Source organism: Capsicum annuum, chromosome 8 (assembly GCF_002878395.1).
Source record: "Capsicum annuum cultivar UCD-10X-F1 chromosome 8, UCD10Xv1.1, whole genome shotgun sequence".
Lineage (NCBI taxonomy): Eukaryota > Viridiplantae > Streptophyta > Magnoliopsida > Solanales > Solanaceae > Capsicum > Capsicum annuum.
In genome coordinates this window covers 510,053-532,613 of record NC_061118.1, presented here as the reverse complement: position 1 = coordinate 532,613, position 22,561 = coordinate 510,053, and the positions used below count along the sequence as shown (strand labels likewise).

At 36.3% G+C, this 22,561-nt stretch overlaps 2 protein-coding genes across 7 annotated transcripts in view; both read right to left on the bottom strand.

Annotated features, from left to right (window-relative positions):
• The window catches only part of LOC107838711 (phenylalanine--tRNA ligase beta subunit, cytoplasmic), a 15,306-nt gene extending 4,595 nt beyond the window's left edge, over window positions 1-10,711 (bottom strand). Inside the window, exons 1-15 of one of the 3 annotated variants that reach the window (XM_047394240.1) lie at window positions 10,443-10,711; window positions 10,287-10,342; window positions 8,562-8,662; window positions 8,134-8,263; window positions 7,900-8,015; window positions 6,714-6,780; window positions 6,501-6,542; window positions 6,385-6,426; window positions 6,188-6,264; window positions 5,401-5,527; window positions 5,159-5,326; window positions 3,106-3,234; window positions 2,905-3,006; window positions 1,635-1,766; window positions 281-355 (exon numbers count right to left, since the gene is read on the bottom strand). In XM_047394240.1, coding sequence (XP_047250196.1) covers window positions 281-355; window positions 1,635-1,766; window positions 2,905-3,006; window positions 3,106-3,234; window positions 5,159-5,326; window positions 5,401-5,527; window positions 6,188-6,264; window positions 6,385-6,426; window positions 6,501-6,542; window positions 6,714-6,780; window positions 7,900-8,015; window positions 8,134-8,263; window positions 8,562-8,662; window positions 10,287-10,342; window positions 10,443-10,500 — 1,422 coding nt within the window. In that variant the 5' untranslated portion in view covers window positions 10,501-10,711. Of the gene's footprint in view, window positions 1-280; window positions 356-1,258; window positions 1,397-1,634; window positions 1,767-2,904; window positions 3,007-3,105; window positions 3,235-5,158; window positions 5,327-5,400; window positions 5,528-6,187; window positions 6,265-6,384; window positions 6,427-6,500; window positions 6,543-6,713; window positions 6,781-7,899; window positions 8,016-8,133; window positions 8,264-8,561; window positions 8,663-10,286; window positions 10,343-10,442 lie in introns of those variants that run through there. The other 2 variants (XM_047394241.1, XM_016681877.2) reach the window with 2 other exon arrangements.
• Window positions 10,712-11,187: 476 nt separating this feature from the next.
• Window positions 11,188-21,851, bottom strand: LOC107838710 (biotin carboxylase 1, chloroplastic). Of its 4 annotated transcripts, none has more exons than XM_047394207.1 (17): window positions 21,748-21,851; window positions 20,482-20,580; window positions 19,674-19,999; window positions 19,392-19,533; window positions 18,760-18,858; window positions 18,561-18,617; window positions 18,297-18,368; window positions 17,548-17,637; window positions 15,957-16,016; window positions 15,495-15,680; window positions 15,266-15,358; window positions 14,839-14,920; window positions 14,181-14,287; window positions 12,660-12,735; window positions 12,481-12,527; window positions 12,332-12,394; window positions 11,188-11,670 (listed from the first exon to the last, which is right to left on the bottom strand). In XM_047394207.1, the coding sequence occupies exons 2-17, from the start codon at window positions 20,536-20,538 to the stop codon at window positions 11,617-11,619; spliced, it is 1,611 nt and encodes a 536-aa protein (XP_047250163.1). In that variant the 5' UTR covers window positions 20,539-20,580; window positions 21,748-21,851; the 3' UTR covers window positions 11,188-11,616. The 4 variants fall into 4 exon arrangements, with proteins under 4 accessions (XP_047250163.1, XP_047250165.1, XP_047250164.1 ...); XM_047394209.1 differs by having other exon boundaries at window positions 21,612-21,799; XM_047394208.1 differs by lacking the exon at window positions 21,748-21,851 and adding an exon at window positions 21,472-21,630.
• Between the last annotated feature and the right edge of the window lie 710 nt (window positions 21,852-22,561).

The window sequence follows — 22,561 nt, the reverse complement described above, 5'->3', positions numbered from 1 at the left end:
GATTCGGGTTCGGTTTGACTTTTTTTTTGTTAACACCAAACCAAACCAAGAATGGTCGATTTTTTTTTCTAACGGCAAACCAATCAAACCAAACCATAAGTCGGTTTTTTTTTCTCGGTTTGGTTTGGTTCGTCGGTTCGGTTTGACTTAATGGTTTGATCTGTACACCCCTACTTACAAGTTACAATTCACTAATTGCAATCTTGAGCTTAGTTCGCAGTTTAAAGCAATAAGGTAAATGGCAGGTGAAACCATGCAGAAGTTAGCTATCTTCATTTACCTTTATAGGCTTTGAATGGTCCTTATTATGCCCCACAGTTCTCAATAGTCCAGGCATGAGAGTAGACCGAACAACCTGTAAAGTAATAGCTGTTTCAATTACCAGCATTTGGTACGTAACTATGAATACAAATTAAAATGGTCTGCAGCAGTTTGCATTTAATTATGTCAAGAACAGCAGAACGGTAAACAAAGTAGTATCTCTTTTAAGTAGGTAATAAAAAAATTTCTAAACTGGATGAAGGGGAATGGGATACAACAAGAAGTATTTTATCATCATCTAGCTTAACTGCCTCTGCAAAGTACTTTCTCCCTTTACTTTCAAGTCCCAAAGCAAAACTCTTTCATGCATTATGTGACATATATGGAAAGGAAGAATAAGATACATTCTTACGCACCCAAGGGTGTGACTTAGTTATCAATGAAGTGAGTTGAGAACCATGAGGTCTCAGGTTCAAATCCCGACAAAAATACTCTGTGATTGCTTCCCATCTAACCTAGCCTTGGTGGATAGAGTTACTCGTTACCTATTGCTGGTGGGTGGTGGCAGGTATCCCATGGAATTAGCCGAAGTGTGCACAAGCTAACCTAGACACCAGGGTTACCTTCATCTTAAAAAAGGAATAAGTAAGATATGAGGGACTGGCACATGTGGCCATGCTTCGAATTAGCTTACAATTTTATATCTTTTAACTGGTTAGCTCAAGTACATGGCATCTGATTTTGTGGATCTTGTGAGGTCACTACACCTGTCTCTGTTCAAAGCTTTTGCAGTGCGTCTGATTTTTGTGCATCTTTTGAGGTCACTACACCTGTGCACTCTGTATAAAGTTTTTGCAGTGCTAACTTGGACCTTTTAGGTCTAAAAAAAGTCAGAGAGCATGTGAACTGCAGCACTAAGAGCTTCCAAGAAACAAGTGAAAGCTAAATTACTATTTGAAAGAAGTGCACAACCAATGTCATTGGTGGTAAAGAAGGTACCAAAGAATCTGAGCTAGTCAAACATGAAGAAACCTGTGTTAATTCTGAAAAGCACTTCAAAAAATGTTGAGGCATTGAGGCAAGATGCACCCAAGATGTGAATTGGGAGGGAAGGCAATCTTAGCCCACCAAGACACTGCATAAAACAATTGATATAAACTGATATGCTTTGATCAGCCTTTTATTTATCTCATTGCACATGCACCAGATTCTAAATTAAATGTTGTCTTCTTAATCAAGAACACTATGCAAAGTGAAATCGAAATCTTTCTTCTTCCTATGTAACGGTCTAGATCATGCAATAATGGAATTCTGGCATGGGGACCATAGAGTCGATTGACGATTTACTTTTTTTCGGGACAGGGCAGACTCACCTCAAATTCAGATGTACGAGAATCAGCAATAATCGCAGCAGAGCTATCCTCTTCACGGTTCAACATGGAGGAAATTTCTTTCTTGGTACACAAGATCCATGTTAACACCTCAGTATAACCAGCCATTGCAATCTAAAATGGGAAAAACATCAAGTTAGACGGGAAGCAAAGATATCAAAAATATTTGTGAATCAAGAACATAATCGAGTATACACACAGAGGACCACTTCTATTTTTTGGGGGGCAACCATGTAAACAGTGCCACTAACCCAACAAAAGAATACACCTAAGGAGCCCTCACCCTCTTAACCACCACAAGCAGTAATGGGGATGAGTCTCAAGTGTCAACTACTTACAATTCCATCTTCTTTCCAGGAAAATAAACAAATCAAATGCAATATAAACTCCCTACTACTATGTGCCTTCTTCGAAGTGTTTAACATCTCTATTCTATGTACTATCTCCTCTTTCATCTGTCTAGCGACTTCATTAGGAAGAAAAGCACAAATTAATTCTTTTTTAGAAAGATTATGCGACTACCACCAGATATTTCAGCACTAAGCTGCATTTAAAAAAGAGTATTTCATATAGTCCAACAAGATAACATCTCAATAGGCAGTAATTAACTACAACATTCTATGAAGAAATCTTAATAAAAGGACTTCAATATTGAAGTCCAAATTTGAATACCTGATCAAAAAAAATAAATGAAGAAAGGATGCATAGCACAGGAAGGGGTTGTAATCCAACCAGAAATAAAAAAAAATTGAAATTAAAATTGAGCCGTTGTGACATCCCCCCCACCCACCCCCCAAAAAAAGCCTCTTCCTATCTGGAACTGAATTAAAGGCTAAAGTTTATTTAACGAAATCTAAGGGATCGTTTGGTTGGGAAAAAATTTATCCCGGGATTAGTTATCCCACCATGTAGATGGGATAACTTATCCCATCACTATAGTGCGAATGGTGGGATAAATAATCCCGGGACAAACTAATATCTTCCACCAAACATGGGATAAAATAATCCCATATTTTATCCCAAGGACTATTATTACTTATACCTCACACTAAACGACCCCTAAAGGTGCCAAACTATATTCCGATATGAGGTGATATCAAGAAAAGAAATAATTTAATTAAAGATAATATGTAAAAGAGACTATACAGAAACACAACAGAGAATGATGTCGCCTTCTGCAAAGACATAAATGTTGATGATAGCCTGAAGTCCGTGTTAGTAATACGAACATAGAAGTGTATAAGCACATTACCTCCGTCCGAATTAGATCACTGAATTGACTGAGAGGTAAAGGCTTCAAAGATGCAGGTTTTCTCTTTGGGATCTCATTGTAACCATAAGCAATTGCAACATCCTTCAGAAAATGATTGAGAGGTTGAATCCATATCAGAACAAAGACACAACAGCTATGGTGGGATAGCAACTCTAAGAAGTAATGCATCAAAGCAAATACCTCCGCTACATCACATGGATGAAGAACATCACTTCTTGTGGGAGGAACAAATACAACAAACTTGACTTTTTTATCTTCTGATAGAGATTTCTCTGCACGCAATTGCATTTTATGCAACAAACTAGCCACCTGAAATGTTGTTGGCTGTTTAGTGTCTAAAGAAAAATTTCCATCTTCTTTTCTACTCACAGGATAATACAGCAGAAAAAGCAACACAATTCCTTCACATAAAAGAAAAAAGACGACAAACTACTGACAAATTTCTGAGGAGCATTTGAAAAATATGTACTGAAAATTCTGAATGACCTTCTCATACAAATTATAGCAGCGGAACCAGAAACGACATGCTACTAAAGTCAACAGAAGTACCATGAGTTCATGAGATATCCAAACACCATGCCAGTGAATCAAAATCATACTGCCGCCTCACATTTGATGCTACTTTCTGAAGCACATTCAAGACATGGAAAAGCAATTCAAAGAAAGCCTTTTGGATGGCAACTCGGATGCTCAAATTTGTTTTTCATTTCTTTTGTTCTTTTTGCAACATAAATGCAATTTCCTACATCGTCACAGGTCGATGAATCCCCCCCACAAAGAGTACAGCTTTAAGGGCATTCTTCTGCCTTCCAAAAAGAGCAAATTTTTGTAGATATTATTTTATTTTTATATCAATTAAAAGTATTTGCAGGTATTACTTATTACTACGATTTAGAGAGTAAATCAGGAAAAAGATGGTTTCCAAGTTGGTTGTGTCATCCGCCATCATTCATTAATTCAATATGCCAAACATGGATAAAATCATAATCTCCACCCCAATCCCCCCCCCCCCCCCCCCCAAACCAAAACAGCTATCAAAGTACTTAAGACAGCATTCAGATCTATTAATTTCAAATGTTGGGGAGGATAAGATCATAAATTGATGACTCCAATATTCTATGTACATTGCCTACTAAGAATAACACCATCTATTCTAGTAAAATGATTCAATTTTTGAGAGATACTAACATTGTAGAATGTTGGGGAGGATAAGATCATAAATTGATGACTCCAATGTTCATATGTATATTGCCTATAAAGAAATTAGCTCCATGCCTCCATCCACTGTAGTTATATTACTCACTTTTCAAAGGATGCTAAAATTGTGGAAATCTCAAATCCATTCAGAGTGCCACGAATATGCTTAAATTTTAGCAGCAAGAGCTGCAACTTGTACATCATCATCATCATCTAAGCCGCAGCCCAAAACTAGTTAGTCGGATATATGAATCCCCTACAACCATCCATTCTAATTGGACCTATTCCGCCCCAATACTGAAAAATTGACTGTTGTAGCAAATTAGTAGTTCTCCGAAACTATACATTCTCCGAAAAAAATATATATTCTCGCTAAATCTCACACTTACTCCAAGAAAATTTGTGCGTGATGAAAAAATTTCAAAGCAATTTCATCCAAATGGACATATAGTTATGCACAATTCTCCTTCCAAATAAACCAAGCTATAGAATATTTTCGAAATCCCATCTAGTGGCAGCTAAGAGAAAGATGTTCTAGTACAGTGATTGGTACCACTGTTTCCATCAATCTGATGGAAGGGAATTGGTACTCATTGCTTCACGACAAACATGGAAGTAGTCAAAAAAACAATTATCATCGCTTTTTGATAAAGAAAAAGAAACAAGAAGAAATGTAACTAACTTGTCACTGAAAATCAGTTATCATTGTACATGATGCATTTCTGGGATGTCCTACTTTCCTAAAAGGTATTGAGTTATATTAAAGACAAAGAAAAACACCCTGATATTTTTTCAAGCATAATGACATCCACCACTATACACTGATATCAATGCAACCATGTGGACTTGTTATAGTTGCCATAGGCACTGGTTTCTGTCGGCCAAATGCTGAAGGTCTTAAGTATTGGAAGTTGCAGAACATTTGTGACCAATATCATAACTGTCATGAAGATAATAAGATGATAAAATGACAGAAACTTATGTACACATAAAGAAGAGATAAGAAGAGAGCATGAATGGAAAAACTCTATAATACCTTTTCCTCTGGCAATTGAACTCCAATAATGCCAGTAATGTAGGACAAAGGCACATTCATGTTGTAGATTGAAAGATCGGGATACACAAACGATTTTCCATCAGAATATGTTACTTTAACTGGTTCAACTTCAAACTTCCGCTCACAGTACACTGAAAACATAGTTACCTACATATAATATTTAATTAGTCAGAGTCCCAGCATACCAAAGGAGGAAAAGAAAATGAGCATCTAGCTCCTACCATCGTGTTCAGAACAATGTTGGCCTTCGTCAAATCTGTGGCTGTACATTCTATAAACACGTTCTTTGTTTTCAGTGAAATGGCCGAATGTGCACCATTAATAATGGGTGGTAAAGACAACACAGTCCTGCAGAACAAAGAGTGAATAATGAGTTGTAGAAGATAGTAGCCAAACTTCATCTAGAATCTGTCCCTCACCAAAAGCTTTTTGGCAAGTAAACATAGTTTCGTCCAGGACCTTCTTTAGTCCAACAGAAAGCACCTTATAGATTATCTCCTAGATGTTTCCCACTAGGAGAATAGATATATAATTCTTGAAGCTCGTTGCTCCTTCCCTTTTATATCCGACCTTGCTAAAAGAATGCCAACGTGAACCCATTTCGCCCCGAAGCTTTACCCACCACACAATAAACCATCGCCTCCCTCACCTCCTCTTTTCCTCCCCTACCTGATTAAAAATCTAAACTCCCAATTTTTGTCTTCACCATGCTTCCTCTTTAAATAAAAGATCATAGAAACCTAAGACGCCTCTTCTGTCCCCTCCACCCCCTCATGCCACTTCCCTTCCCACATCCACGGAATCTGTAGAATCTCTCTTTCTGTCTGCAACTTGCTACTCTACAAAAGAATTGAGTTTGAATCCCCTTGATCTAACCAAAACACCCTCAACTAATGTCTCCAACTAGTTTTTTGTTTCCAACAATTATTATAAATGAATTATTACTTTACCAAAAAAGCATATAGTTCATTGGGCATGCAACAAAAGGCTCATTTGTAAACTGGATACCTTTTACAATCATATATAACAGGGTACACAGGTGAATTCTCAATTATGTGCAGAAACTTCTTCAGCTTCAAATCAGACTGCAAATAAGCCGCAATGATGTATTAGGGATGTCTTTAAAGTAAAAAAAATAATTTAAAAGAATCTTCAAGATAATAACAAGAACAACAACACAGACAAAGAATAAAGGGATAAGTTACTTTGTAAAATTCCATCAGCTCATCAGCTCTGAAGTTTCTGGTCTGAAAAATCAACCACAAAATATCAGCTTTAACACCACCATAACCTAAGCCAACTGCTAAAACAAACCAATTACCTGCTTTAAGGGCACAAAATTTATTTCTGCAGGAGGCAAGGCCTGAAATTAGAGGGGAGAAAGTTTAAACATCCACCATCAGAAACTACTTGGGAAAAGAATGCAGTACACAAGAACCAAATACATAAAGAAAAATCAGTGTGCCACTCTAATTTAGAGCCAGCGATACAGGAATAACTTTGAAACAAGTTAGCTGTACCAACTTGCATATACCTCATATGTGAATGGTCCTTCAATTGTATCTAGGTCATGGGTACCAATTGCCACCAAGGTTCTTCGCCTAAAAAAAGCAAAAAAGAGAACAAACAATGAGTACCCAAACGTAAGCAAGAGAAAACATATGCAGGACTTTCTTAGATAATAAGGATGTGATTCCCCAAAATACTCAAAAGTAGTATGATTAATCATGGGATTTCTATGATTAAAGTAATCCTGTAATGAAAGGCACAGAAATCATGGGATAGAAATCCCCAAGGCTCTTTTTATTTTTTCACAACAAATAAGTTTAACACGCATGATTAAAGTAATTGTTTCATCCAGTCTCATTTACTGACCAACCTAAGGTTTCTATATAATTTCTTTACAAGTAAAATTCCCATCAAGAGTAAAAAGAATAACTGAAGGATCCAAACATGTACAGGAGCATCGTGTTCTCACATAAGTTCAGAAAAAACAGCAAAAATTATCTACTCGCTGATTCCTCATGAGAGCTAAGAATAGACCGCATAAGTAAAAAGGTTTACAGTATTTTTACAACCGAAACAAAAAGATCCAATGATCGCCATGCTTAAAGATGTCATTAACCAAAATTTGACATCATGTAGGACTAACAGATACCAAGGAAATTAAAAGAATTAAATAGGTGTTGAAGTGTGAAACCATCTCATCTAAGATTAAGTTTTTTTACGAGAATGCATCTAAGCTTAAGTTTTTAAGAACACATTTTAATCACTTAATTATCTTATGTATCAACAGCCCCGTCACGTGTGGCTTGATTCTTGTTCTTGGGCCAAACACTGGAGATCTTTTTCTAAGGAGGTGAGATTTGAACCCGACATTTTTGTTGGCTCTAATATCATGTTTAGAAAGAGCAAAATTTTAATAACTTGATTATCTTTTATAATCGAGAAATCTTAAGGGCCAACGGTTCATTTGAAACTTAGAAGAATAAACCCGTCCCTCTACCCTTCTCCACTTAAATACCAAGCTTCTGTTCGCAGCATGGTCTGGTTTAACCAGTAACGTGTGCCTAACCCACACATCAGAAGTTGCACTCTTACCATTATATCGAAAGCTTGGGGCAATTATTTATTATATTATGCCTAAACAATAAAAGAAAATTCAGTTGAAAAGGAAAAGTTAATAGGAATTTCAAACTGCCTTTATAGTCTAGAAATACCTGCAAATGTTTTGATGCAGCCTATCTTGTAGATCAATGAAGCTATTGTACTTAGCCTCATCAAATGTTACTCCTCTTAAAACAGCACATACCACATACGGGCGAATCTTGGATGTCTAAATCAGGAAAAGAGAAATGTCAATGCAATAGGAAAAATCTCTATAACCAACTAGGCTTTACCACATTTAATGGTTGTAAAATACTTAGCACAGACATTACTTTAGCAAGTAGTACCTCTGTTTTTACATGCATTTCAAGCATAGATTCTTTACCAATATTCGCCACCTTATATGTTGGGATGGGGTCAAGCCCATTAAATATTCGGAGAGCTTGAGCTAGTCCTTCAAGACAAAGCAAATCGTATCTGCAATACCAGTTTGAATAAAGACATATTACACTGCCAGTGTCTAAAGTAAAAGCAGAGTTGTTATCCTCCGGATAACGAATAATTTAACATTCTAAAAAAAAAAAGACACTCCACTAAACTAAAGTGCAAAATGCTAGTAAGCCACCAAAGAAAATCAATTATACTTTTTTTGATAACCGAGAAAATAGTTATACTTATTTCCAACTACTCAAAGCATAATAAAAATCTCCAAAACTTTCTACAAACTCAGGAAAATAGATTCAGCAATGTAATTATGAAAAGCAGAGAAGACCACCTATTTGCCGGAACTTCAATTTTGTATATGGTCTCTCCATCGTCTTCCGTCCCCTCTTCATCCAAATGCTTCTCTTTTCTCTGTATTGCTTTTTCTGTTGTCTACATTTTTCATAAATGCATAAACTCAATAGAAAACCAACAACACAATGCTTGGATCAAAAAAACTTGTTGACGAGAGGAAACACATACGACTATACAAATTACCCTTATACCCCCAGAATGTTACCGGTCCGAATAACATCTCTCGTGTGTGATGAGTTTACAGCATCATCAAATTTGCTCAGTTCACAACTTTTTGAATATAACGTTACATACTTGGAAACCACAGACAACTTTATTAAATAACAAAATTTTATACAATACTTCAAAAAAAAAAAATCACAATCATTGAAAGAAAACTTTGATTCCAAAATAGTAATGAAGCTATCAAATGGGACAGATGTAGGAGTGGAAAGGTATAATGTTAATAAATTATTTAAAATTATTTTTTACTTATATATAGTATATCTTGAACCCCTTCGGCTTCATCACTATTGCCAAAAAATTTTTTGATCGATTGGGTTTTCTTTTGACAAGTTTTCACAGGTGCAAGTCGATGGGAGAGGGAAAAGCTCTATAACAAAGACATCCCGGCCCTTTACGAAAGGAGGGAAGATTCCTACCCGACCTTGAAAATTCACATTTTCAACCAACAACAACATACCCAGTGTAGCCCCACTAATTGGGATCTGGGAAGAGTAAGATGTATGCAGTCCATACCACTACCTCAGAAGAAGTAGATAGGTTGTTTCCGATAGACACATTTTCAATCCTTAGCAAAAATCCTAACTCCGCCACTTACACATGCATATTCTAATTCAAGACAGGTATAAGAACATCTCCTCATGCATGAGTATGCAGGAGCATCAAATTTGCTCAATTCACAACTTCTTGGATATAAAGCTTGTATCCTGAACCTCTTAGTGAAAATCCTTGTTCCTCCACTAGACTTGGGTAATATTTCAATTACAAAATGCATATTCTAAAACCATACATACAAAAACAAAAAGAACAACATCTATTCATTAAAAAAAAAAAAAAAAAGTGGTCCGGTGCACTAAAGATCCCGCTATACCTAGGGTCCAAGGAAGGGCCCCACCACAAGGGGTGGGTGTATTCTACATAGTCTGACCTTGCATTCAAGGCTGTTTCCAAGGCTTGAACATGTGACCTACTGGTCACATGGAGGCAACTTTACTAGTTCCTCCAAGGAACCCCCATATCCGAGGCTGTTTTCAAGGCTTGAACCCGTGACCTCATGACCACATGGCAGCAACTTTACCGATTACTCCAAGGCTCCCCAATATCCGAGGTTGTTTCCAAGGCTTGAACCCGTGACCTCCTGGTCACATGGAGGCAGCTTTACAACTTACTCCAACACTCTCCATATTCGAGTCGATTTTCAAGCCTTGAACCCGTAACCTCCTGGTCACATGGCAGCAGCTTTACAAGTTACTCCACGGATCCCCCATATCTGAGCCTGTTTTTAAGGCTTGAACCCATGACCTCCTGGTCACATGGATGCAACTTTATGAGTTACTCCAAGGCTCCCCATATCCGAGGCTATTTCCAAGACTTACACCCGTGACCTCCTGGTCACACGGCAACTTTACCTGTTACTCCAAGGCTTCCCCTCAATAAAATCTATTCAAATGTCAGAAATAAGGAATTCAGTAATACTTACTATATCATCGAGCTCAATACCAAACTTGAAGCACAATTCATCAAACTCTTCATCAGCTGAAAATCCATACCAAAAAAAAACAAAACAAGTTCCAATTTCAATTTCATTTTCAATCTAACATTGAAAGTACTACTTTCATGCGTCAATTAAACTCACTGTAAGTACGGCCTAGGGCTTCGAACAAACGGTCTCTTCCAACGCTAACGGTTGGCATACTGATAACTGAACTATGAGTACAATAGCTGTGGCAGTGGCGGCGGCGGCGGTGGCGGTGGCGGCGGCGGGTGAGCGGAGGGAACCAGCGAGCCAAAAGAATGGCGGCGAGGGTTCCGGCGCACTATAACTTCAATATCCTTTTTATGTATAAAAAAAGAAAAAAGAAAAATATGTGAAGTAATATTATAGAAAAGGACAGAAATGCCGCTTGAATTATTAGAAAATGAATAAATGTACCTTTAGGGGTTGTTTGGTAGATTGTTAAAATTATGCACGTCTTAAATGTTGAGGCGAGAAGATATAATTCAGGAAATTTGTTTTGCCAATTTATATTATTGAAAAAAATCATTTTCCTAATTTTTTAAGAGCTTGTTTTTCTTTAACAAATATATACATTTTTTAAAAATTTTTAACAAAGTATTACAAAGTTGGAGAATATTTTTCCTAAAATAACTTTGGTTACACCAAACGCACCCAATATAACTATTACTACGTATTATTTTTCATTTTTTGTTGAAACTCTTTGTTAAATAGCCTTTTCAAGTCTATCATTCAATTAAATAAATTACTATAAGTTTTTTTTTTTTAGTGAAACGATATGTTTTTGAACATTGTAATTTAAACTTTAACTACTAAGCTATAAAACTAATAAATTAATCCACAAATTACCAACTGTCAAGAATTACAAAAAAAATCCTCCCATCAATTTTTTTTTTTTAAATTACAAATTAATTGAAAATCTGATTCATATGGACAGATCAATTATCGATCCGATCAATATATGAACAAATCGATTATCGACCAGACCAATGGTATTCAAAAGCTGACCGATTATAGTAATTAGTTCAACAGATTAATCATCGATCTTTTTTTTATCCAACATATTAATCATCGGTCATTTCTATCCGACCGATTACATATATATATATATATATATATATATATATACAAACTTTTTTCTGTTGAAAAAAAATTGATTCTAAAATTAGAGGAGAGTACATAATAAGGCAATTTTGAGAGAGAAATTTAATTCAGTCTAATGTATCTTTAAATACAATCTTTGAAGAGTCCAAAACTACACATTCTCTGAAGAAGCAAAAAGACCAAAGAATAATTAAGCATTGGCATTGATCAGCTCCTTGGTTGCTGCTGGAACAATTTGCTGAGGCTGCAATCACAAAGTAGAAATATCAACTTATTACTAGTGAATAACGAGTCGAAAGACCTACAAAATACTTGGTATCAAAGCTAAATATAACGTGGCATGAAAGAAAAACATCGATAGATATCCACTCATTGAGAATAGGTTGAGACTTGTTAGAACACTTCGATATTATTTACAGTATGATCGCGATGATATGAAATGAGCTTAAATGGATCGGTGGAGATTCATATAACCGACTCAATTTGTTAGGGATTGAGGTGTATACAGCCTCAGTGAATGAAAATGTAGCTTTCAAGAACTATAATGCAGACTTAGCTAAATATATGAAAGAAAAAGATCGATAGATAGTCGCTAAATGAGAATAGGTTTAGACTTGTTAGAACACTTCTAATATTATATTTAGTACAATCGCGATGATATGAAATGAGCTTAAATGAATCGATGGAGATTCATATAACCGACTCAATTTGTTAGAGATCGAAGTGTGAAAATGTAGCTTTCAATAACAATTTATCATATAGTTACACAGTTTCTAAGTGTTTTTTTATCTAATCTTCCGCGTTTCTACATTACAATTTGCAAGCAAGAAATAGCAGCCGAAATGGACGATGAAGATGGTAATGGTGTAGGTTAAAGACTTGAAGATGTCAATTCAGTTACTTACCGGAGCTAATTCATCCTCGTGCTTAGGAATAAAAGCAGTATCAACTTTCCCGTTCTTAAAGTCCTGTTGAACAATGGACATAAAGAAAGATTAGGTTCGTCAAATCCTCTAAATCTGTATACACGTTAAGAACATGGTAGTCTACCTACCTCGATATCAAGGATGAGTTTATGATATTCTATTGTGGTAGGAACTCCTGTCGAAAGAAAAGGAAATTTGAGTGTTGGGTGGATTATAAAGTTCTCACAGAAGCTTAATGAACCAACTCTAATTTCCGGTGCAAATAAGCACACATAAGTTCAAGAAAACAGTAGAAAGTTGGTCATACCAGTAATAATGGTGTCACTTAGTGCTCTTTTCATGCGCTCAATAGCCTTCTCGCGTGTGGGACCCCATACAATGAGCTGCAACAGTTTCATAAAAAAATAATTGGGAAAACAAAGATATGTTAATAGACGGAAATAGTAGAACACGCTGCAACAAAGATCAACCAGCTTCAAATAACGATCATCGACATGAGAAATTGCAGAACAGTCACATACTTCCAAGATCTAACCCCAACAGAAGTTCCTCGAGTCCAGACCACAGAATCCATTTAAATGCTTGTAACTTGACTACCGAAAGATAGTTAAGATTTTCAAAAGTAAAGATATCTATATAAACTAATCGTTGATGTGCCTACAGCGTGTGAGCCTACAGCGTTCACACGCTGTAAAGGCCATAACATGATCCAATGCAACACCGTATCGCATTATGTGGATGCGCTTCACAGGCATCATGTCTTGAACTAGATGAGCTCCAAGAAGATGGATTCTGCAAATATATACCTACTAGTGCCATTCTCTTGACGATGTACAAGTGTAACTAGCTTCACATGGATCACGGGGGAAAATAGAACAAATAATTGTGAACATACAAAATGAGGATAACTAGTCATAAGACAACTCCTTTTCTTTTCACTTGGAAATAAAACAAAGTTTTAATTATTAGTCCAGAGAGTAACTGGTGCCAGCATTTGCAAAGGTCATAAATATACTTATATGTATGCCCGGTTTACATCTTTCAACAAAGAATGTTGATGTAGTACTTGTTAGGCACTTCGAAAGGGAGTCTTGGCGTCTAAGATGCATGGACTCTTCAAAAACGGGTCTGTATCGGATCCTCCAAAAATACATCTGACACGGGTGCGACAGCATTTTTGGAGGGTCCGAGCAACTTACCTTGGCGTATCTGGTAAAGTCATCGCCATGTGACCATGAGGTCACGGGTTCGAGCTGCAAAAACAGCCTCTTTCAGAAATGCAGGGTAAGGCTACTCACAGTAGACCCTTGTGGTCCAGCCCTTCCCCAGACCGGCGCATACTAGGAACTTAGCGCCCCTGGCTGCCTTTTTTTTAATCTGTTAGGCACTTCCATATACTCGTTTATGATTGCATATACTAATCATCAAAATAACAAAATATGTAACATCAAAATTTTATATGTTCTCTGTTTAGTAAGAGACATATTCGCCTTTACTTTGGATTTGCATACATCTCTAAGCCAAGACTCAGTGATAAATAAAAGATGAAAAGCACATGTCTTACATAAGATTTACTCCGCAAACATCTACTTATTGTGTTAAACATTCATTCGGTGGTCTAAGCAAACATGTGTACCAACCTCCATGGTTTCTGCTGGACGTTGTGGCAATTTTATTTGGATAATTAGAAATGGGAAAAGCATTAAGCAGCGACTTAAGAAGAGATTAATGACCTCCCAAGTGCTCCGACAATACATGTCCCCAAAACAATGTACGAGGGGGTCGGGGTCCATGGAGAATGAGACAAGTAAAGAGAAAGAAAATCCACCTTTCCTAGCAGGGAATCGTAGCTAGGTGGAACCACATAGTCAGGGTAAACGTGGCTATCCATACGCGTAAATGGACCTCCAGCTGGTAAATATGAAGTGATTCTCCCTATTCATGAAGAAAACAAACTTCAGTTTCCAGATATATCAGATTAAATGCAAAACAATGAGAGTAACGTCTATTCTGCTTTAGAACCTGTCGAACATGTCCAACAAAGAGCAATTCAGAAATACATATCGTAAATGTCATTTTTCTTTTCATAAGTTTCATTTTAATGCAGACGGTTTTCAATGTAAATTTTAAGAACTCAAGAATTGAACAACAATTTGTTCTCTTTTTTTTCGAGAATATCAATTTCTTCTAAAATGTTTAATCGGGGTTAAACTCACCCTAATAGGCAAGGAATGGTGGTAAGAGAAATTAAGAATTCATCATCTACCTATTGTCTCCATATTAAAACATCGAAAGATTCTTTTAATGTAATGTACGCCGTTCTGAAAACATAGACTGATTCGCTTCACCAGGCCGATAGGTATCACAATGGAGTATGATTCAACCTTAAATTGCAAATTAAGCAATTCGACAGACTTTGCCTTGAAGGCCACAAATCATGACGTAAACAAAAAAAATTATTGTACAGGCAGAAAATTCAATAATACCTGGACCAGGTCTGAAATTTTTGAAAGCATCCTCTGCGTTTATACGACATTCGATTGAATGTCCTCTAAGCACAATATCCTCCTGTAAACAAGAACACAAAAATAAACAAAACAAAAGAATCAAACTTAATTCTTTTCGGCAATCTTGAAGATATCATCATTCCTCAAAGAAGAAGATTTCATTTCTTAGTCGTTTCTCTATCAACAAAATATAATTCAATGCACTAAACATGACCATTTTTCATTTTTTGTACGTTACAAAGTTACTTTTACACACCGAAATTACTAAGAACTCAACCATCAAATGGTGGAATCACTTATTCATGCAACTTACTTTAAGCAATACGAATTTTTGAACTCTCATTTTGATAATGTGCAAGTCGAAACATAATCTTGAAAGCGTTAGCAACTCATTTCCTTGCATTACCTGCTTGTATTGGAGCTTTTCTCCCATAGCCACGCGGATTTGTTCCTCGATCAAATCAACAGATGATATCATTTCTGTCACTGGATGCTCTACCTAGATATCAGCAAATTGACATATTATGTTATTTGCTAAGATAATATTAAAAGAAAAGAAAAGAAAAGGATTACATCGTTATCATTGAACTTGGAACTATCTGCAAAGCGAAATTATTGAATAGAGCTTCTATCACCTGAATACGAGTGTTCATTTCCATGAAGTAAAAGGACCCTCTCTCGTCCAATAGGAACTCTATGGTACCAACACCAACGTAACCTATGGATGCTGCTGCAGCAACGGCTGCATCACCCATGGCTTTCCTCAGCTCTGGCGTCAATGCCGGAGAGGGTGCTTCTTCCAACAACTTCTGGTTTCTTCTCTGCACAAGTAAGCCATTTCGAAGGTGTTTGGTTTGTCAATAAGCCATTTTATGCCACTCGACCTAGCTAGAAACTTACTAACATTGTTTAATAATGTAATGAATTCCTTAAGCATAGATTAATGAATAAAGACAGGAGTGTCGGACCATTCAAACAACCATGTTTGACAAATGAAGCATCGGTAATGAGCAACGGAATTTATAATACAGAAGAGCTTTTTGATCACAATAAATGCAAAATATCAGAAATAGATATTTCTTTAACGTTGTACCTACCTGAATACTGCAATCACGCTCTCCAAAGTGTACAACATTACCATACTTGTCTGCCAAAACCTGCATATAGAACGAAGCTGTAAATCAGCATATTAACTGTATATACAATGTCCATATGGTAAAACTAACAACGATATCACCTATAAGATAAACTAGATAGATACAATACATTAGACCAAGATTATAGAATTTTCTGCATGAGATTCATTAAAGATGATAATTTAGAAAGAGAAATCCACTCTAATGGTCATCTAGAAAAAAAAAAGGGCAGCCCGGTGCACTAAAGCTACCGCTATGCGCGGTGTCCAGGGAAGGGCCCCACCACAAGCGTGTATCGTACGCAGCCTTACCTTGCATTTCTGCCAGAGGCTGTTTCCAAGGCTTGAACCCGTGACCTCCTGGTCACATGGCAGCAACTTTACCAGCAACTCTAATGGTCATCTAATTAACGTTTATCACACATGGATGCCAAGGGCAAACGGTTCAACTGAGTTCCTAACTGAATTGACTAAAAAGAAAACTCAAATAAAGATAAGTTGAATTACAGATAAAACAGGAAAAAGATGAATCTCAGGCTAACTGAAAGTAAAAGAAGTGGGGTAGAAAGAGATCAAGAACCAGAACATGTTTGTCGACTCCAATTCCATCTTCTACAAACGGATTTGCTCCTCGAGCTTTTAATATCTAATACATAAAACCATGATACGTCCCAACAGATTGTTTTAGGTCTTTTGTTTCTCTTCCCAAGGAACCATGATAATGTTTTATACAAAAATAATTGTCATTTGCTACTCTTGTATCTTCTGTTCTTCCTTCAGTACCTTAAGTACAAGTAAGATTCATTAATAGTTAACAACTGACGAATGTCATCATATGCCTAGCACCTATCACCTAAGTTGCGTGGGACCCTTCACTTTTGATGCCGCACCCGTGTCGGATTCTTCAAAAATAGCCTTCTTTTGGTGAATCCGACACACACTCGCTGACATTTTTATAGAGTCCGAGCAACATAACCTACCCCTAAATCAGATTAGAAAAAGGCACAGGAACTATCCTGATTCTGCATCTCATCGCATGAAAATTCACCAACCATTCAAGTTACCAGTTTCAAAAATATAAAATCACCAACCATTCACCAACAGATGACAACTTTTAAATGTTAATATTAAACATATATAGTGTTTGTGCGTATTCTAGAAGTTGTTCGTTATTGCTACACAAGTAGCAAAGTGTTTTTTTGTTTTCTAAGATTTTTTGAGAAAAATATTTATGTGAACTTCAAGTCCCAATATAAGGGAGCAATGTGTCAATACAAAAGAAGCATACATCCATAACGTTGACATTTTATGTGCGCACAAGACCTGAGACAACAGCTCATGAGCAGTTGTAAGATGTGATGTCCAACATCTGAGTTGTCAGTTATTTGATACTGTACTCCAGTTCTTTACGAAACACGGTGGTTTTATTTTTAAAAAACTGTATTCCTTCCAGTTCTTTCCATACTCACGTGAAAATTTGATTTCTGTGGCATCAATTCATTTTCTCCTGGCTTAGAAGATACGTTTGGTTAATGAAGTTGGTGCAATAATACCTGAAATTCAATGTGCCTTGGATTTATGATGTACTTCTCCAGATAAACGCCATCATTTCCGAATGCCGCTGCTGCTTCACTCTTAGCTTGCTGAAAGTTGAAAAAGACAAAGCTTAGAGATAAATTCACAATTCTGGTTTAAAGAAATTATGCTTCATGATAGGCTTTGTGGGTTTGCTAAATTATGTATGGTTCACAGAAAAGATTAATTAATAACAATCATGGAAGAAGTGTTGTGCAAACCACAGCTTATGTAAGAAGAGTTTCCGTTAAAGTGATGGCATAACATGGAAGTACATAATGCACAGGTGATATGAGATATTATTAAATGCTCATGGAATACTAATAAAAATATCTGAAAAAGCAAGTGCAGGAAGAGGCAAAGAGGATGTTCGACAGCCATATCAGTTTCGCCTTCTTTTTTTTTTTCAGTACACATCAGTTTCATGCATCGGAGGTAGCGGTATGGACTGCGTACATTTTACCCTCCCCAGACCCCACGTTGTGGGAATACACTGGGTTTGTTTTTGTTGTTGTTGTTGTTGTTGTTGTACACATCAGTTTCATTGGCAACAAAGTACAGAAAATATAACTTTCATCTGTATAGAAATTCCAGAAATCTTATTGGATGAATCTTCAGAGATTAAAGAAATATTGGTACAATAAGAAGTCAAAAGCACGCGAACTAATCTTCACCTACCATGTTTTTTGGAGACTTAAAGATTCACATATGATGCCAAGGTAAGTACCTGTAATAATTTTACAAACTCCCCAGGTTCTTTAGCAAGACGCATTCCCCGCCCACCGCCACCAGCTGTTGCCTTCAAAACAATAAATGCTTCACAAGTTCAGCAACTTTTCAGCCAATCAGTCTCCAAATGCATAAAAAATATTTGAAGACAGGTTTTTCACATATATTGAGATCGTCAATAGAGTAAAAGGGATATATGTAAGATACCACACAGCACAGAGCATGTGATAGTTCAAACGACTTCAGTTTTGAGAAAAGTTACCTTAATCATCACTGGATAACCAATCTCCTCGGCGAGTCTCACACCTTCTTCAGTGCTCTACAATGGGGATTATCTAGTTATTGATAAATAAGCACAAAACAGTAACACGTGCATAAACAGACATAAAAAAACATATGTGCACGTGGATGTCCAAATGATAGGAAATGACTCAAAAGATTATGGCATGACACAGTGATACCTGTAATAGTCCGTCACTTCCGGGCACAGTTGGAACACCAGCATTCTTCATTGTATCTCTGGCAGTGGATTTATCACCCATGACTCTTATACTGTCAGGCTGCAATTTTAAGATAGACCTTTTTAAATGATGTTTCTACATTTATTCATACTTTGAGAAACCATACGTAAATTTTTTATGTCTGTGGTGTCGACACTTGAGACCAGCTTGCGCACCTCGACTAATACACAAAGCACCCTGGGTCAACCACTTGGTCATTCCTTTGGACGAGTAACCACGTTCATTATGGCTCTCATGGTTAAAGTAAAATGCACGACGCTGAGAACTATTTCAGTTTATCCCGGGAATCACTATACACCAATACTAATAAATACTTTTAACTTTAATGTCTTGAGTTGATGGGCTTTAATAACTAAATATGAATAGATCAAAGTCAAAGAATAGACGACGCTTCATTTTTAAATTAATGGTGATCAAACTCGGCATATTTCTGCATGGTGGACCTTTGTGCTCCCACTTCATTAGTACCTACGGGATACAACGTGGATATTGGATACCATGCAAAATACTGAAGGCTACAGGTTTGATATAGCTATATAGCTAAGAAGATAATGACGTGTGTAAGAACTTACATTCGGCCCAATAAAATTGATTCCATGTTCTCTGCACATCTCAACAAAAACTGCATTCTCGGAAAGAAAACCATATCCAGGATGCAACATTGTACATCCGCGACTGATAGCAGCCGACAAGACATTTGGGATCACTAAATACCTGTACACGGTAAATGCAGATGTAAATTTCATAATTCTTGGATATGAAACTATGAAATGAAGATCAAAAAAGATAAGAAACTGCAAAGAACTTTTAACTTAGTTTTGTCCAATAAGAACAACAAGTTCGTGATAACTTACGATTGATTGCTAGGTGCTTCTCCAATGCAAACAGATTCATCAGCTAGCTTCACATGTAAGGCATCTTTGTCTATGGTTGAATAAACCGCAACACAAGGAATTCCCATCTCATGGGCAGTTCGAATCACACGAACAGCAATCTCTCCTCTATTTGCCACTAGAATCTTCTCGGCACGACATGTTGTAGTAAGAGCACCACCACGTTTGCTAGATTTAGTACTAACTCTATATGCTTGAGCTCTCTGCCTTGGAAAGTTTATCCTATTTCCGGCCATAAAGCTACACTGCGAGCTCCTAATACCAGTCGTTCTCCCCAAAAATAAACCCTATTGTAAACATGCAGCCAAATATTACATAGCTTAGTGCAAACCATGACAAGCATTTGAAAGAATCTAAAGTTCAAGGCTAACTACAGAATCAAGATCATTACTCGGAGACAAGAAAGGAGCAACGAAGTGAGCATATGAAAGAACGAGTGCATAAAGAAAAAGAGACAACGTGCTGACATAGAAGAACCCAAACAAGGTGAAAAGAAAATAAGCCCCTACCTCTCTTTCTATATGATGATGTTTCAAGTAGGTTAAGAAAAAAGAAACACCTTTAACACATAAACTCAATTTTTGTTAGTACTTAACTACCAAAAGTATTTTCAGTATCATGTCAATTCCCATAAGAGCATATTATTAAGATCAAAGAGATCCCAAACATAGAAAAATGTGCCATCTAGAGTGGACCAAATAGGTTTGTGTCGTATAAAACGGAAATGGACCAAGGGGGGTAACAACATCACATATAGAAATGGTCTTACAGGAGTAGAGCAAAGAGCAGATTTTCCACAAACGCTAGTCATGGCTGCAGAATCCATTTCCTGATCAGTGTAATCCAATTCCTGTCTTCCTGTCAAGAACTGTGAAAAGAAGAAATCTTTTTAACATCGATTTAAGGCCCACGAAGAATAAAACAACGCAAAACAAGTAAATGAAGAAAACATGCAATTAGCGCTCAGTGGTATCTCGTACCTTGACTTAGAGATCAGATCAGGGATAGAGATAAAAGACTAGGTGAGCATGGGAAAAAAAAATCAAATCTCTAGAACATTTTCGAAAGACCCACAAAGAATAAAAACAACGCTTGCGGCAGGCCGATGCATTAAAGATCAAGCTATGCGTGGGCCCGGGAAAGAGCTGGACCATAGGGGTCTATTGTACGCAACCTTACCCTGCATTTCTTACCCTGCATTTCTGCAAGAGGCTGTTTCCACCGCTTGAACCCGTGACCTCCAAGTCACATGGCGGCAACTTTACCAATTACTCCAAGCTCCCATTCAAAGAATAAAAGCAACACAAAGCAAGAAATGAAAGAAACAAGCAATTAAAACTGGAGTTAGCTTAGTCTGTACCTATTACTTTGATAGAGAGAAAGCGATACGGAAGCAGAGGCCATTAAAAAAACAAATCTTTAGAACACTGATGCAAGACACACAAAGAATTACACAATGCAAAACAAACAAGGAATTAGAACTGTAATTAGCTTACCTATTAGTACTACTTTTGACAGTGAAATGGGAATGAAAACTAAGGTGGGCACTAAAAATATCCAATCTTTACCATATTGAAGCAAGACACAAAGAATAACACAATGGAAAACAAGAAAATGAAAGAAAACAAGAAATTAGAACTGCAATTAGCTTACCAATTACTTTGACAGAGAAAAAACATACAAATCTTTACAACAATGAATCAAGACACACAAAGAATAACACAGTGGAAAACAAGAAAATGAATATAGCTGCAAGTACCTATTAATTTGATTCAAAAGACTATATGGCATTAAAAAGAACAAATCTTTAGACGTTTGATGCAAGAAACAGAAAGAATAAATCAATGGAAAACAAGAATACGAAGAAAACAAGAAAATTTAGAACTGTAATTAGCTTACCTATTACTACTACTTTTGACAGAGAAATGGGAATGAAAGAGGAGGGTGGGGGGTGGGGGTAGATATGAAGGGGTGGGGTGGAGTGGGGGTGGGGGTGGGGGTGGGGTGCTGTCGATGAAAACAAGAAAGCAGATACCTTGTTGGCTGTCTTTACAAGGTTGAACTGTGTTACAGGTCTAAGTGTGAGTGCATACTTCAATTTGTTTGAGGTACTTTCCTTAATAATTTTTTAAATTTTTCCATCACATATTTAATATTATAAAATTAGTATATTAGTATATTTGACATATTTTTAAGTACAAAAAATATAAATTTCAATAGTTTAAAGCTTAAATACAAAAAATTCTAAAATTTTATATAATTATTAAAAATCTCAAATTTAAATCTATCGAGATACATAATTAGCTCTTAATATACTTTTTTTGCTTCATATGAATGCTAATTAACTCTCAATATATTTTTTTTTCAATTTTGAGTCGATTGAGATACATAATACATTCAATGAAGATATAATTTTTTTCTTATAAAGATACTTTATTAGCTCCCAATATATATATTTTTTCAATTTTGGGTCTGTTGATATACGTAATTTTCTTCCGATACATTCAATGAAGATACATAATTAGTTAAAATTTTGATAATTGCTTTGTAAGGGTGGAGAGTTGTGTAAACGTGTTGTGTATACTTATGTTATTTTTCCTATTTTTAATTTAAAACGACGAGATTCAAGAGTTCTTTTTCCTATTTTTAATTTAAAACGACGAGATTCAAGAGTTCCTTTTGTTATCAAGTCAAACTAAATTAAACAAACTGAAAGAAGCATATAATATCAAATTATTCAATTAAAATTGCGGTGTTATGCTTATTCGTCTATTTTCACTTTGTTTGTGTTACTTTTCTTTTTAATATTTTTGAGAAATTTCAGAAATACTTTTCTTCTAAGAAATCAA